General features: G+C 34.9%; 1 protein-coding gene across 1 annotated transcript in view; it reads left to right on the top strand.

Moving 5' to 3' along the window:
* The window catches only part of LOC140743648 (solute carrier family 7 member 14), a 214,305-nt gene that overhangs the window by 117,521 nt on the left and 78,774 nt on the right, over positions 1–18,010 (top strand). The window contains exons 6-7 of the mRNA XM_073075076.1: positions 12,090–12,192; positions 16,391–16,599. Coding sequence (XP_072931177.1) covers positions 12,090–12,192; positions 16,391–16,599 — 312 coding nt within the window. The remainder of the gene's footprint in view (positions 1–12,089; positions 12,193–16,390; positions 16,600–18,010) is intronic.

Raw genomic sequence — 18,010 nt, 5'->3', positions numbered from 1 at the left:
GAAAAAAACCGTATTTTCCATTTCTGTGACTTGTGTACGGGGCTGTCGGATGACAATCAGTGACAGTGAATTTATGAAAAAATACTTGTATATGTCTCCGGAATACGGATGTTGCGGATACAGATTTTTGCACATCTGCAGATGCGCTTTTTTGACCGCTCACATCCGCGGATGCAGATGCGTATGCGGATATTGTGTTTTTACAAGAAAGTATACATATAGGTGCGCGAAATAAAATAACAAGACAAGTAATATAGAGGGTGAATTTTTCAAATGGGCCTTCAGGGCCAAATCCGAAACTAAAACGATTAGCGAAATACGCTGAAAGGTGTTGCCGCCCCCACCAAAAGGTTTGACGGATTGTAACATGAGGTGTCGTTAGAATCGTCTAAATTTGGGAAGTAACATTGGTTATATTTTAATTAAGGCTTTGTTTTTATGATAATAAGTAGTTTACGACCCGCTTTTCTTTGTTCCCCAAATTTCAGTAATCATTATGGATTTCGACCACGGGTAAAAATAGTTTTTATAATGTATTGTTTGTTTGGTAAACGCAGTCTTAATCGAATAAATCGCGTGCTTATCCACTCTTAATTGCCATAATACGACGGAAACGCTAGCACCAATCGATACAAAAATATTTACACGCTATTCTTACTTTATGCAAAACCTTAGAGGATGTGTAAACAAGTTTCGTCATACGTTTAAAACAGTTTCGCTTCGCTTACCTTTTGCATAATTTTTAACTGACGCGTTTAACGTTAGAACATGACGTTACGCTACTGATTATGCGGATGACACTTATTATCATAAACAAGCTAAGACTGCATTATTATTACAACCCATTTTCCGCTATTCTAAGAACGGGTCTCGCTATAACTGGACGAAACTCGGAGCAAACTCCACTATGCTATTCGACCTGCTGGAAAATGGTGCGAGTTAGTGTCGGGTGTCCTTCATCCGCTCTGACACGATCTAACAACTGCTAACAAAGATAAGTTGGAACCGACGGCTTAACGTGTCATCCAAAGCCCGGAAACACGCAAAAAATAACATGATAATTTTATAAACGCTTATGCATCAAAATCGCCGATCATCGAACCCGGCATTTATTAGTACGAATTCCCCAAGTGACAATAACGAAACATTGAATGTGAAAGATTGTTAAAATATTTAGAAAATTCATTATAATTCAGAACTGAACAGACGTCTTTGTAAAGAAAATAAATCATACCTACTCCCTTTGATTGAAAGATGAAATCCGTGTTCTACATATAATAAATTATATTTCACAATTACGATTTATCATTGCGTAATTAGTAATGAGCTTATCTTATATATAAAATTCTCGTGTAATAATGTTAGTTACCGTACTCCTCCTAAACGGCTTTACTGATTTTCACCAAATTTTATATGCATATTCAGTAGCTCAGAATCGGCTACTATCTATTTTTCAGTGATAAGGGTTGTTCACCCTTAATTTTTTTTTATTTATATGGCAACACAACGTTTGCCGGGTCAGCTAGTATTTTGTATAATTAGTTCTAAGACAGGAGTCCTTAACCTTTTCATCATAATGGACCGTTATACATTTTTTGTCTTGTCATGAACACCAATCAGCAAATCCGACGGCTGTCATTGCATGGTGCTTGCTTTTTGGACAGAAAGACAGACGATTTTGCCCTAACAATAATCTTTCAATGGACATCTATTCACCATGATTCATATAAATAACTAGTTATTGACCATAACGAAAAAATATTAATCCAGACACCGTTTTAAAGAAGCAATTGTTTATATCCCATGGATATTTTCCCAAAACTGAGCAGAGTTTCAAAGATAAAGACAAAGGGAAGATCCTTTGTCTTTATCTCATCTTTGAAGCACACTGCACTAACGTGAAGCACTAAAGGGAAGCACGGGATTGTTTCGAAAGCATATCCGATTTCGACGTTCAAAAGGCTTTTGTCAACGACTAATGACTGCCGTCCAATCATAACCGACGCCGAAGGCTATCGTCTGACACAAACGTACGGGAAATTTTGCTGTTAACGGTCATATATGTGACACTTGCAACGGCATAACAATGCACTGGTAAGCTTTGTCAATGTTATTTAAATTTACTTAAAGGTATATTTACATGTATGGATGTAGAACGTTTCTATAGTTTTTAAAACCGTGGAGAGATGGGCCGTGCCTGTTGACATAGTGTATAGACAATTATGATTTAGTGTTCCTCGAATAGTCTGTCTGTAGATGATAACGGAACCTAAATAAGGTCATAAAACATCTCGAAACCAAAAAATAGAAGCAAATGGTAATTACGATATATTATTTGTATTCATAAGAAAATTTTCAACATTTTCGTAATAACGATTACTTACATATATTGTTTTCACGACTCTATCGAATCTATGAATACTAGAAACATTACGAAATTCGTTGGTTTCAAATACAAACTAAAGATGAATGGATTTAAAGAGGAAATAGGTCAGATGAGATAAATATTTATTCCTTTGCTAGAATAATAAAAACGGTGAAAACTGCAGCAACGTAACATTTAAATAATTTTGGTGTCGGTGATTGAGTAAATCGGAATAGGGAATCAAAAAACATGAGTCCATTTGCTGATCGGTGTCGGTTTTGGTGTCGCATACATACATTATTAATAATAAATCCGACCGCGTATAAAAACCGTATATATCACTAGCTGTTTCGACTACAAGGCCTATAAATATTACCTTCCACAGTGGAATAATTAAGTTACATAATATAGTCTGAGTTTTTACGTTTTTACAAAAATGAATGTTTTTGTATTTGTTTACGTATTTGCACATACATTTCCAATCAGCGCCCCTAGCGGATTGTATCAGAACTGATACTGAAAACGTAAAAACTCATACTAAGGGTACAGTTGTATGAATACAAACTTATTTTCCTTTGTATATTAATTGGTTCCGATTTGTTCGGTTTTCGGTTTCAAACTCATACGTATCAAATGTCTAAAATGTGACTGTTCATCTTAAATATTTTTACATTCATAGAGCAGCATATATGCTTATGGAGTTGGTTACAAAGGCAGTGCACTTATCAACATGTGAACGGCACCACCATCAACCCATTACTGTTCCACTGTTGTGTCTCCTCTCAGAATAAAAAGGAATGGGCCATAGTCCACCGCGCTGGCCAAGTGCGAGCTTGTAGACTTCACATACCTTTGAAAACTTTTTTTAGGATTTCTTAGGTTCACTTGCTCATTTGCTGCTTGAAAGATAAAAAACTCTAGGCACTATAGCTAGAATACTTTACCATCTATTATTTTAAAATAAACCATTTAAATCTCATCAATTACACTTCACTCCGGGAGCGAGATTTTTTCATATAAACAATAACGGAGTGGTTGCATACACTGAGCATTATTTCCCTTCGGCAACGAGCGAGCGTAATGACATTCTGGTTAACCCACTTTCTACATAAGGACATACTCGATCGTATTGCGATCGTACTTGAATAATTATTTTTTAATCAAGTTCTAAAAGGGTTAAGTGTTTTCCCCATATATATACGCCTATGTATGCGTTTGGATGAAAACCTCTTTGTGGTTTGACTCTGATGAAGGTGGTAGAACCCTTTGTGGTGGACTCCGGCGGCACCACCACCACACCTATTTCTGCCTAATAACAGCAGTGTTAAGCGCTACTGTTTTCTGGTTTGGCGGGTGTGGTAATGGAAATATGTTTATCAGAGGTTTCTTAACTCTAGTCGTCTTAGTAGAGCTTTTATCTTACCTGGTTTGATTATTAGAGTCCATTCGTGGCAGTTGACCACTTACCATCATCTTGCCGCGTACGTGCAAAATGTGGAATGAACTTCCTCCTGAGATATTCCCTCAGGACTGTGACATGGGGCTCTTCAAGAGGGGTGTAAAAAGAGCTCTCCTTCAAAGCCGGCGATGCATTGGCGACTCCTCTGGTGTTGCAAATGTCTATAGGCGACGGTGACTGCTTTCCATCAGGCAGCCCGTCTGTCTTATCCTTAGGTTACATATAAAAAAAAAAACTCATTATTTATAGAAACAAGTTATGTGTCCTTCCTAACCGATGAATATTTTGGTTATATTTCGTACCACACAATAGTTAGTCAACAATATCAAATCCCATGCGAGTGGAATTATTTATATCGTTTTCCATGCAATGAATTAGTGCAATTTGCCAAAAGCTTGGAATCTATGTTACCGCATTTCGTTACATCCCATAAAATATGAATTATGAATATGCGTATGACATTAAAGGTAATTTAGGATTCCGTTTGCATCCCCGTTTACGATATAAAATCAGAGAGAATAATAAATTGACAGAACTTTAAATTTATTAAAAATCCCAAAATATAGATATAGGAAATCTGTACAGACGCGTGACTTTGCTTTATTATGTTTCCTATTAATTAATGTTCTCTGTAATTACTGCAGCTATTGCTTTTTGAAGGACTTTCGCCTCTAGCATGAACGAGTTATTAATATAATATCCAGGGTATTTCTCATCGATCTTACAATACCAGTCTAGTCTAGATTTGCCTTGGAATTTTTTCTTAGAAATGTCACACCCATAAGTATATACTCGCGCCAATATTTATACGTTTCCAACATAAGAGTAAATAAGATTAAAGTCAGCATAAATATATTAATCGAGTAGTTTTATACTATACAGGGTGAACTTTTCAAATAGGCCTTCAGAGCCAAATCCGAAACTATTAGGATTAGCGAAAAATGCTGAAAGGAGTTACGAGGCCGATTTTGATAAAAACTAAAACTGCATCATTCGTTTTTTAAAATATCTTAAAATATAGACTTACACTTAGAATTTGTAATCGCCATAAAAATCTATTTAAATTATAGGTACTATATCTTTGCCCTCAGAAGCAGCTAAAAAGAAAATTTAACTTTTACGAATTTCTTTACTGTAGGCTATTCCTATCTTAATGCTTTCCATGCAAGCTGCTGTGAAAAAGTAAGTTAATTTTTTAATGTGATATAACTCAAAATCCTAATTGAAAATTCAAAAAATCATGGAAAAATAATGGCAATTATCATTGTGACGTTCTGTGCGACTCGCAAAATTCCAAATTCAATTCCCAGTTAAATAATCATTTTTTAAGGTGAAGTAGTTTGATGGACACCATTGCTATCGATCGGTAGACAAAACAATGAATAAATAATTGATGATAAGGGGCGTTAGTTGTCAGCCAAGGGGAGTCCAACTGTCAAACTCCCCACTATAATTATGAGCATTCCGATACTGTACGCGGCAATGAATTTAATCTATTATTAGTCTTACCTCGAAACCTCAGTAGTATTATGTATGAAACCTTAGGAGTAATTATATTTGGCTTACACTCGCAATTATTGCAATTACGCGTACGCATACGATACTTGCATTGTTATGGTTACTCGTAGGTTAGCAATTTAGCTCACATTATTTAAGGTATGTTTAATTACCATAGTTACTCTTGCAAACTTAATGTGAGACTAGCTGACCCGGCAAACTTTGTACCGTCTCAAAATCTATTTATCAAATATATTTCATATAAAATATAGCCAATGTTACTCGTAGATAATGTAGCTTTCGAATGGTGAAAGAATTTTAAAAATCGGTCCAGTAGTTTATGAGCCTATTCATTACAACCAAACAAACAAACAAAGTTTTCCTCTTTGTAATATTAGTGTAGATAAGATATCCAGGGTTACGATTTCAAATAATTGGCGAATTGCAAGTTTACCTCGCATATAAGGACGGACTCGGGGAGGAATCCCTTCCATCAAATTACATTACTGTTTTGTTTTTTTTGGTTTATGTATCTAACTTTTACAAACGTTTTAGAAACATTTTAAGTATCTACCCTTTACGATTTATTTAATAAATTAGAAAACGCCGGAAATATCGGTTTGTTCATTTTATTTTACGTTTGTGTAAAGTAATTTGTTTACGCGATCATAGTAACACACGTGTTGTAAATAGTTTAAATATGTATATTTAACCGTCTAATTATCAAGAGAGTATCTCATAGTAGTCTTCTTCTTAGCCGTTTCGCTCTTGTCAAAGTGTTCTTGTCAGAGTGGTCGTGGTCATCATGTATGTGGGGGCTGATGTGACTCCCCTCACGACATTTTGCCATTTCTCTCTATTGGTGGCCAATCTAGAGCACTCGTGTACAGGGCCACCTACAGCTGAGTTTACTTATACTCATAGTAGTAGCTATCTTCATAAATTGCAAATTTTATCGAAAAATGTAATTACAACACAATAAAAAATGCATAATACGCTTTTGAGTTATCTCAAAATAACTTATTATTAGGAAATGTCACACTATCCTACTAGGTCCAATATCGGCTTTTTAACCGACTTCAAAAGAGGAGGTGTCTCCGACGAGTGCCCTAGCTCCGGATGAGCGCCGACTTCAGAAATATGTACTAAACCAACATTTATTTCAATTATTTTTTACTGTGTTATTACTCAAAAATAAATTTAAGACAAAATTTATTTCATTGTAAGATATAAATTTATGGATAGTATCTCTACATTTACATACATTTGTTTCTTTATATTTTACTTATATTATATACTATTAATAACTAAATTGTAACTGCTTTAACAGTAATACTAGATTTAAGAGATTGCTGTACATACCTATAATTGGCTTACATATAAGTATTATCTGTCTGGTTGTATGTTCAATGTAAATGTGTTTATATGTTTTGCTGTTGGTATGTCTAAATAAATAAATACTTGTGTATGTTGTTGTGTACTTTGTGACATAGAAGTCTGTTGTATTTCTATGTTATTTTTTTATTAAGCACGGCCTCGTAGATACTAAACTTGTTATTTAATACTTATACTACCAGTCACCGTTCATAAATGTTCAGCGTCTGAAACCATGCATATTCATCGGTCTTAAATGACCAGTTGCTGCCAAGATTCACATGTGTGACACATATAGCAGATGTTATAGAAAGAGATTATTTTTACAATAATATATATAGGGCCCTATGTATAAGGATCATTTTTTATACTACATAAAAACAGCAGATGAGCCTGCAGTCCATCTGTACCCGTTTTCAAAACATCCCACAATTTTACGTTAAGTTTACACAATCCATTATTCTGTTCCGTTTATTCAGTAGACTGAGTAAACGTTGTCTGCCTCACATGTTCGCAAAAAGAGAGACATAACATAAAGCGCCATTTTGTCAATTTAAACATATAATGTTACGTTACTGACACTATAGTTTTGATACAATCCGCTAACGGCGCAGATTGGAATTTGTATGGGCAAATATGTAAACTAATACCAAAATAGTCATATTTGTCAAATCGTTGTAAATCTCATGGTAAGGGTACTGAATTACTGATAGTAAGTGGCTAACACCGTCCATGAAAATCTGCATTCAACCCCAGGTAAATTTAGATTCCTACCTGAGGGCGGCCGCTACCCCTAAGGTCTAAGCTGGGATTGCTCTGAAAATTATATTTCCCTTACCACACCCTTGAAACCAGAACACAGCAGCAGTTACGCTGCGGTTATTCGGCAAAAATAGAATTGAACCACATAAGGTTCTACCAAGTAAAAACTAACCTAATTTCTTAAATTTGCCCTTTATATGTTAAACGCAACTTAAAGATTAAGTTCAATACCCTGGTCAGAGTAGCGGCCATCAATTTTAACACGCTTTTATTAGCTTCAGACGTATGTATGTTGGTATGTTGGTATGTTGGTATGTTAGTATGTAACGGAATCTTTCAACATGATTTTAACCCCCTTCAAAACGTCGGATTAACTCGAAATTTGGCATACTTATTAAGGACCGATGACAATTCAATATTTTAAACATTAATTAATAGTTTTGTACCATTGTCCTTATCAACATCCTCTGGATTAACGATTTTCGAGGCGAGATTTTTCAAACACCTTCAGCAAAGTTCATCGCAACTTTAGATTGCAAATAATTATTGCTATTTAGTTTCAATAGGCGTAACTTTTATATCGTGATTTAATTTAATTAGTTTAGAAAATAATAATGTTATTTCCCTATAACTCAAATGTTCTGAAACATATCTATAATGCCCTCTTGTAGAATGATTCCGTACTCAAAGGTTAAATCGAAACCCTCTGCGGTCTGTTCGTCTGTCGTTGGGCTTTATCTCTTAAATCGTAATAGATAGACACTTGATTTTTTTACAAACGATGAATAATGGTGGTCGCTATAACGAGAAATACTAAAAATTAATAAATAATTATAGTTCAAAAAACTAAAAAACACGCTTTTATGATAAAATCAACTAAAAAGTAGAAAATAATTTTCAATCTAAGAATCAATTAAGGAACAGTAAATAGTATAATTGTGGAAAAAGTGTGGGGTGCTCCATTTATCAGGTTCGAAAAGCACCTAAAGCTCCGAAAAGCTACTTTTTAGTTGATTTTATCATAAAAGCGTGTTCTTTGTTTTTTGAACTATAATTTTACTATAATGTAAATCAGTACTTAAATGATAAATCCGCATGGTATGACAACTCCAGCTCCAACATAAATAATTAACTAGCAAAAAGCGCAGCTTTATAAGGGCTCGCGTATCGTGAATGGTATATTCAGTTTGAGATCCTATATCAAGGATGATGTGGTCACTTATTAATTAACAATAAATTATTAAATCTACCTTTCGTCAGAGGACCTATGAAGAGCAAAGCTACCTTTGATCCAGAACCAGAACCACTTTAACTTGTGGTGGATAACTTATATTAGATCCATTTTTTGGGATTGTAATTTTTTTTGCGATTTATCCTTGGTATCTTTTTACTCTTGAATTTAAACTCCGCCATACTTATAAAATTATTGCGTCTGATTTGCAAAAAAATATTTTTTAAGTATATATAGGTATAAGCTATAGTGGATGTCTGAAACGCAGTACATTATAAGCTAATCTGGGGTCTGTTACCAATCAACAAGATGGTGAATGACCTTTATTATTCTCTTCATGTCGATTTTGGTCATTTATCAGTGATTGTTGAATTCACCACGACTTCTTTAATTTACTAAAGCTCCGAGGGATACATTCCGTAATGCTGCGAATGAGCTACTAATTAATTCTATTAAATAACATTTTTATCAATTCTTAAATTAACTATTAAATTTATGAATTAAATTAATGAATTATGTGTGTGGCCTGCTCAATTAGTTTTGTATTTTCTTTTATGTTTCTACCTAACATAACCAATTCTATACAATACAGGAACGAATTTCCGTAAAACACAATGTGATAGTCGCTAAATTGTAAATTTGTCACTGGGCTTTTTGTCACAAACAAAGTATTTTTTGACGATGGAAATGAAATTTGCGGATGGATTCTAAACGGGTAGTATTTAAACGAGTGACTGCAAAGAAAAGTTTTGAATGACAAAAATAATGAATTTTGGTTATAGTATTACTAAGGGAGCAACTGGCTGCGAGTGAAGAGAAATCAACAGAACAGCAACTTACAAACATTAATTTGAACTGGCTGCGAGTGACGAAAAATCAACAGAACAGCAACTTACAAACATTAATTTGAGCGACCTAATATTTTTCTAAGTGTAAACGCAGGACGTTTTATTCAATATTTAGCATTAAATGTTTTTTTTTAATACTGAGCAGCATTTTATTTTAAATGAAGTGTTTCGAATACAAAAATCACTTTGAAAAATACTATAATAAGTAGAATATTGTGTGCTCATCTCATTGATCATGAATAAAGGTAAGGTCTGAATTCATACAGATTGGGCCCACCCGCTCGCTGGGCGCTGTCGCGCCCTGCTCGCTTCGTTTTATATTGTCTTATATGTTCCAACCTAACCTAACCAATTCAATTACAAAAACCTAATCTATCTTAACACTAAAGTTGCCTCTTTATATTTCCAGTCGCTCACTTAATAATGTAGTCGCACAAGTTATTAAAACAGTATGTCATTATCAGTCGCTAAGTTTTTTTTTTATTTGATCGTTTTTTAATTTCCCACTGTAAACAAAAACTTAGATTAATCGGATATGTGGAGTTTTTGAAACTGCACTGCGTCAAAACATTTATAATATCCAACGAATATTATAAAGGCGAAAGTTTGTGAGTATGGATGGATGTTTGTGTATTATATTAATCGGATTTGAATGAAACTTTACAGTATTACAGTCTATAAGTACACCAGTATAACCTGGAGAATACAATTCATAAAGATATGGCTATACTATACTTAGTTGTCAGAGCTATATTGATGTACCTACCATACGATGATACGTAAATTTTATGTAAATGGATTAATAGTAATTAATTAGATACATTTTCGGTACGCATATTGTAAATAGATTAAACTTTTTCTTTGACACTAAATAAATCGGACGGATAGTTTAAATTAAGGTGGTAGAACCCTATGTGGTTCGACTCCGGCGGCACCACCGCCACACCTAGTTCTGCCTCATAACAGCAGCGCTGTGTTCTGGTTCGAAAAGTGTGGTAAGGGAAACATGGTTTTTCGAGGCGTTCCAGCTTAGTCCAGTTTAGTCCAGGGGTAACGGCGCATCTGTGACCGACCTCAGGTAGGAATATGTACTCCTATCTGGGTTTGATTGCAGATGTCCATGGACGGCTGTAGCCACTTACTACAGGTGGACTGCATGCTCGTCTGCTACTCATATATTATTAAAAAAAAACTTATCTGAGACGTTCCAGTTTAGTCCTCAGGGGAGCGGTGCTTCTGTGGCCGACCTCTGTTAATTACAGATGTCCATGGGCGGCAGTAGCCACTTACCATCATATGGACTGTATGCTCGTCGGCTACTCCTATATTACAAAACAAAGAAAAACTTGAAACAAAACGCTTTTAAAATACACCGGTGAAACGCTGCCACCTTAGCATTTTCATATTTTTGATTGACATAATTATGTCATAAATGTCTGCATTCATCATGACGTTTTTTTTATTCTGCCATTATTTAAACAAAAATAATCCAAGTCATACAGCCATCAATGTTACACAAAATTTAAATTTGATAAAAAAGTGTTTTTTTTGTGTACAAAACCTTAGTTCAATCGTGTTGGTCCAATCTAGACATGACCTTAAGTAACTATGTTAAGTTTCAAATTTATAAGCCCTGTAGTTTTTTCAAAAAAGGGATGGAAAGCTTGCAAGATTTTTGAATTATAGAGGACTCGCTTCGCTCGCCCTAATTATATGGACCACTATGTAAAATTGTATATTATTTACCCTTTAAAAGATGCAAATATGCACACGTATGGAGTTTCTTGCGCCGCTTCTTCTCCATAGCGAAATACCTTCCGAAGCGGTGGTAGTTTGTTGACTTTCAAAAAGTTCTTCATGAATCAATTTTGAATAAATGAGATTTGAATTTGAATTTGAATGCGGAATTACTTAGTATATAATGTACTCCTCAGTGCGCTTTCACATCATCGCCGCGTCACGATCTTATAGCGGTATATATAAAAACTTCAAAAAAAGGATAGAAAACTAAATTATACAAATAATGAGCTATACTACACATACATGTTTCTTTAAATGAATAATGAGAAAAATGCTATTAGAAAACTACGGGGCTCTTGTCTTTTGACTTCTAAATATCTAACCTTTTTACGTACCAAATATATTTTTGGCACGCAAACATCATTTCATAAGCTTTCATTGAACTTGTTCAAGATTTCCGTGCGAAATGTGTTACTCTAATATGACAGCTGTAAAGTTTAACGAAAATGCCTTTAAGTATTTTAGTTCTTCTAATAAGTATTCGAACCTGTAATCCTGTAATATGTGTTTGAAACCATCAACAATATTTATAATAGTTAAGCGGTCATAAATATACAAACATTCTAGCGTTGTATTTATTTCTTACTATCTTTTTAAAAGCCTGTAGTAAGCTTTAATTTGACTTGTTTCTTCGTATGTAAAAGTCAAAAAAATTCAAACGATTAATTAATAAGCTAGTCTTAATCCGATCATTCTCCGATCATCCGATTTTCTGAAAAAGATATGAAAGCGCAAACACATTTCTTTACACAGATTGGAACAAGTGCTTGCGCCCGCGCCCTCAGTGCCTGCATCGACTCCCTGCTTGGCGGCGCCATCTCCAGCTACGTCGCTAAAAACGTTGGGACCGTATTTGGTAAGTACATGTTAAACGCATTCCAGACTCATGGCCCCACACTAGAATTCTCTGTAGTAGGGGCAATGAACGCACAAACACGAATATACTAACACCCGAACCCAGGGAATATGTCTAAATATTTAAATATCTGTCTGGCCGGAGATCAAACCCGAACCCTTAGCGCGTCAAGCCGGAATGACGGCAGCTCCGCTACGCGGGTCTTCAAATAATATAACCTAGTTCAATTTTTATTGAATGTAAATATTTATCGTTATCCAAAATGATAGCATTTGTATATGTCTCACCCATATTATAAAAATCAGTATGCGCGAATAATGGCTCCAATCTGGTTCACAATTTCTTTGCCCAAGTTGCTACGATTGCTACAATTATGTTATAATACTTTTGTGAAACTTTTAAACATAACGCATTACTGTCTGGTAAGGAAAAATGTTAGTAAAGTTTTAAGGAAGGCGCACACACCTTCGCACCGAAACAACATAACAAAGTTAGGAGGTAGAAACATGAAATTATTTTCACCATCAACTCATTACAGTCCCGTTGTTGTACCCTTACCAGGAGTTTTTACGTTTCGACAAATATGACTGTTTTGGTATTTGTTTACGTATTGGCCCATACGATTTCCTAGTTCTGACATAATCCGCTAGGGGCGCTGATTGGAATTAATAACATGCAGTCGTGCAGGTTTCGTGATGTTTTCCTTCACAATTTAAACAAGTGATAATTAATTTCTAATGCGCCCATAACTTTGAAACATCGATGCCTGAGGTTTGATCGGACCCCTAAATGAAAGGCTGAGTTGCTTAACCACTAGCCTACCACTACTTACATTATACTTATATACTTATAGGGTTAGACATTATTATTTACGTGGATGAACAAGAATATCTAAAGCATTACAAAAGAAATATACTTAAAAATAAATAAAGATTAATGAGCGTCGGGCCCTCACTACAACTCTAATTGCTGTCAACCGACTGGTCGGAAAAATGTGGGGCGTTTTTATGTACGCATTCTATTGAAAATTCTGTTTTGTACGCTCAAAGAAAGTGACTTCAGTTAGCGAGCTAATGAAACAGTAGGTATACCGGTAAGCAAGCTGAATGTTTGCGGCCGGATCTAAACCTATTTAGACGTGTAGGTTGTAGGTAAATAATTAGTAGGTTAAATAGCATAGGTTAAATAAACCTCTGTGGTTCTGTACCCTTACCATGAGTTTTCAAAGCATCCCACAATTTTACGTTACGTTTATTCAATCCATTATTCTTTTCCGTTTGCTTCAATAGACTGAGTAAACGTAACAATAAGTAAGTGCTCAAGTCTTTTTGTCCACGTCACATGTTCGCAAAAAAGAGGGCCAAAACATAAAGCGTCATTTTGTCAATTAAGACATTTAATGATACGTTACTGACACTGAATGTTACGTTCTGAAACAATCCGCTAGGGGCGCTGATTGGAAATAGTATGGGCAAATACGTAAACAAGTACCAAAACAGTCATATTTCTCGAAACGTAAAAACTCATGGTAAGGGTACTGCTCCGGCCGCACCACCGCCACTCATTTCTGCCTTAAAACAATGTTGATTTTATTATTTCTATCTATGATATTATTGAAGAGAAAGTAATAAAGATCTAAAATCTTAAATTTAGGTACTTCAACGTGTCTATCTCGAGAAATAAATCGTGTTCCATTTAGAACTATCGTCAGACTTCCAGTGAATACTTAACAAGGAGTCCTCATTTACTATTAAAATAGAAAGAAATCACGACTAACCTTGTTCACAGTAATTACGATCATTCAAATGTAAATAGTCAGGGGTGGTCCAATGGTTAGCGTTCCGTGCCTCATTTACATACGACTTAGCCGGAGTACTGCCATACGCCTGGTTCTATAGAATAAATCTAGAATCTAGTAATCTTAGACAGGCATTAAGGAATTCATAACAATAAGACAGACTCTTAATAGTTTAATACATTTTTTGAATGTTTTTGACAAATATTGTGGTGTACAACTTCGTTGATACAATAAGGATTGTATATAAAAATATCTATACTTATTAAACAACCATTTCAGGAATCGAAACTCGATCCTCATGCGCACATAACGAAATAGAAATGCTAAACCATCCAGGAATTAAAAAGTTTACAAAGCAGTAGTTTTACAATAAGACATTTTTGCAACGCAATAATATTTTATAGGTTTTGTACTGTGTAAACAGTAATATAATATTACATTTTTATGCGACGCCCATGTTATGATAAAGGGCTTGTTGAAAACAGGTTCAAATTTCAATAGATGCATCATCATGTCTTTGTGATAAATAGAACGAGGTCCGAAAGAAGCTGACATAGAATAACAGCGAAATAATAATGTAGAGCCAGTATGTGATAGGACACTAACAAGAAATTGACGCAGTATTCGCCCACCCGTTAGATTCTGTTGAGGCCACACATGGGCATTTTTTTTGTAACTGCCCATTGGCTAATTACTGGCCCAATATTTGAAGTGTCGTAATGTTTTAGGGAAGCCATAAATCAAATTGCTTCTAATTTTTCCGTATCGAAAATCCACTTTTAGTATTGAATGGACATTTGTGAATACATAGCAAAATAAACAAATAATTATCTCTTTGGATACTTTACTTCTGTGACTGAGACAGAAAAAGACAATGCAAGAAAAGGCAAGTTTTCTGTCGTTAAGAAGTCACCTCACGGACATCTGTCATCAGCACCCTTAGTATTAATTTTTTACGTTTTAAAAAAACGGATTAATTTTGTATTTTTTACGTATTTGCCCATATATTTCCAATCAGCGTCCCTAGCGGACTGATAAATACATATAGAAAATACATAAACAAATATTATAGAAACAGTAATGTTTGTAAAAACGTATTTACAACTGTACTCTTAGTATGAGTTTTAACTCATACTAAGAGCACAGTTGTAAATACAGCAAGTCATATGAAAAAATGATTACAAGTAATCTATTATACCTAAAGGTTTGATCATCTTAAGTAAATTATTTATTTGCTTCTCAACACTATTCAAATCAAATCATATCTCAATATCATGCAGCACTACTTCTCAGATATGTGTGATACTCCTGCACTCAACGAAAATATATGTTGTTATGTTTAAGCGTTTAGTCCCAATGTTTGACAGATATGACAATATAGGAATCCAAACCTTGGACCCAACATTGGCGAGAGTTTGTCCGAGGTGTAGTAACATGTTTATTGTAATCACAAAGACACTCAGCGTAATTACAGACGCAGTTTCAAATTCGCATGCAATTGCATATTTGATCACTTGTCTATGAAACTCAATCATTTCGTTACTACACTTTTAACTGCGAGGTGCAATCTAGTGTACTTTTGAACATTCATAAGTGTTAGCCATGTCAGAATATAAGAAAAAGAGAAACCAACGAGGTAATATATTTCAATCAATCTTTGTGTGTAACCATTTCTTATTTTTTAGCAGTTATACTCGTAGCCCAGTGATATGAATTTTGATATGAAACTTAATTTTTTCGGTGCATATTAGAAGTCAATTGTCATATACTAAGACGAAAACATACGAGTAATTTTATATAGTATACGAGGCTAATGAACACCGTTATTACGACAGTCAATTAAAAAAAAAATAACGCAAACAGAAATTAATACCGACGCTTATATTTAACCTTACACTTATGACAAACTAGTTTTTGCCCGCGGCTTCGCCCGCGTTTAAAAGAAAATAATATAACATACTAACATACATAAAACTGAAAATTCGGACCTTCAGCTTTGCTAAAGATCATCACTTGATCAAATGTATAGTTTACGATTCAATCCTTACTAATATCGATTAAAATAATCGATGTTTTGGGTCCAAAGGATCGATTCTCCGATTAATCGATCTTAGATCGCCATCCCTAGTTCCCGTGGGATTTCCGGTATAAAAACTATCCTATGTCCTTTTTCAGGTTTAAAATCGGTTCAGTGGTTTGGGCGTGAAAAAGAGACAACCAGACAGACAGATAATCAGTGTATAAATAGCCCTTTTAGCGGGCAAAATTCTATTTTATATTTATATATTCTAATATATTAAATTTATCCAAAAGATCGATTAATAATATTCATACACACTAATTACCTGGTAAACTGTTCTAGTTAAGTTTGACGTTATGTAACCAAAGATTTATTTACAGGCAAGCCTCCGGATGTGCTGGCGTTCGTGATCTGCATTTTGATGACCATGGTGCTGGTGGCTGGCGTGAAGAAGTCGCTGGTCTTCAACAACCTGTTGAATGCTATAAACATGATTGTATGGGTGTTCTTAGTCGGGGCCGGCGCGTTCTACATCGATACGAACAACTGGACTGGCCCATCCGGTTTCCTGCCCTACGGGTGGAGTGGTGTAAGTAACATTTTTTCTAGATTTTGCGTAGGATAAACATTTCTAGCATTGCTTGTGTAATAAACACATTTAAGGTAGAACCATTTGTGGTTCGACTCCGGCAGCTCCACCGCCACACCTTACCTACCTGTTAACAGTAGTGTTAAGCGCTGCTGTGTTCTGGTTTGAATGTTGTGGTAAGGTAGACATACTTTTCCAAAGCGTTCCCGCTTAATCCTCAGAGGTAGCGGCGCATTTGTCGCCGGCCCTAGGTAGGAATATGTAATCCTATTGTTGATTACAAGTGTCCATGGGCGGCAATAGCCATTTACCATCACGTGCACTGCATGCTCGTCTGCTACTCCCATATTGTAAAAAAACTCGCACATTAACTTCTCACTCCTCAGACACGACTTTAAGGTTCAGGATTCAAATCTATGAACATCTAAAATATTCATTTCATTCTAGATTTTTTTTTTGTAGAAGTAAAAACCATTCCGATAACATGAATCACACTTCAAGTGCACTGACAGTACACAATTCAACTTTCATTCACTTATTTCCTCTCCCCAAACACTTTCATGAAGGTGTACTATTACATAGAGAAAATGAAATGAACTAGAAAGGTCCTCTGTCACACTAGGAACTGGTGAACGATAAGCGATTCTATGCTACATTTCTTAATTTACGCATATTGAAAACATGCCGTGCCCTTATTTTTCAAAATTTCTTTATTAGGATTAGCTATTATGGATTTACGAAACAATCAAAACATATAATATAATTTTTTTCAGCTCTTTTATACGTACCTAAGTACCTTATTAGCGATAAAAGTTTAATATACCTGCGTAAAAACCGTGCATAAAAATTAAATAAAATAAAAACTTATATTATTAAAGAGAAGAAAAAATCCTGCCGATAAAGCCAGGTAATACATCGGTCATGAATTAATCTCTCGGGGTATACCTATCTTTCGAATTTCTTTTGTAAAAGTTAATTAATATAATGTCTGTAAAAACTGTTAGGCGTGCTCTCCATTTACAAACATTTTTACAAGCTTTTTCGAGTATAGCCTTGTTTTGTTATATACCACAATTATAATAATTATGATCAATTTTCATCATGTTGTATTTAAAGAAATAAAATAAGCGTGTTTTATCCAAAAATACTGTATTACATGGGGTCTCAATTTATTTCTATGAGGTAGAAACGCGCCTATGGTTGATTATGGCCCCTATTGCAGGTGTCCATGGACCGCAATGATCGCTTGATATTATCACAGAACTATATAACATGTCATGAACTCTTTATTATCTCACTGTTGCCTCATATTATCTTACTCAGAATGAGAGTGGCTTAGGTTAACGTCCACGCGCTGGCCAAGGACGAATTGTAAGACTTTACACATTTTTGAGATTATTAAAGAACTCTC

This window comes from Epargyreus clarus, unplaced genomic scaffold, assembly GCF_041222505.1.
Source record: "Epargyreus clarus isolate Ecla_fem2 unplaced genomic scaffold, WU_Ecla_fem_2.2 ptg000007l, whole genome shotgun sequence".
Classification (NCBI taxonomy): Eukaryota; Metazoa; Arthropoda; class Insecta; order Lepidoptera; family Hesperiidae; genus Epargyreus; species Epargyreus clarus.
This window is presented reverse-complemented; position numbering and strand designations above follow the sequence as displayed.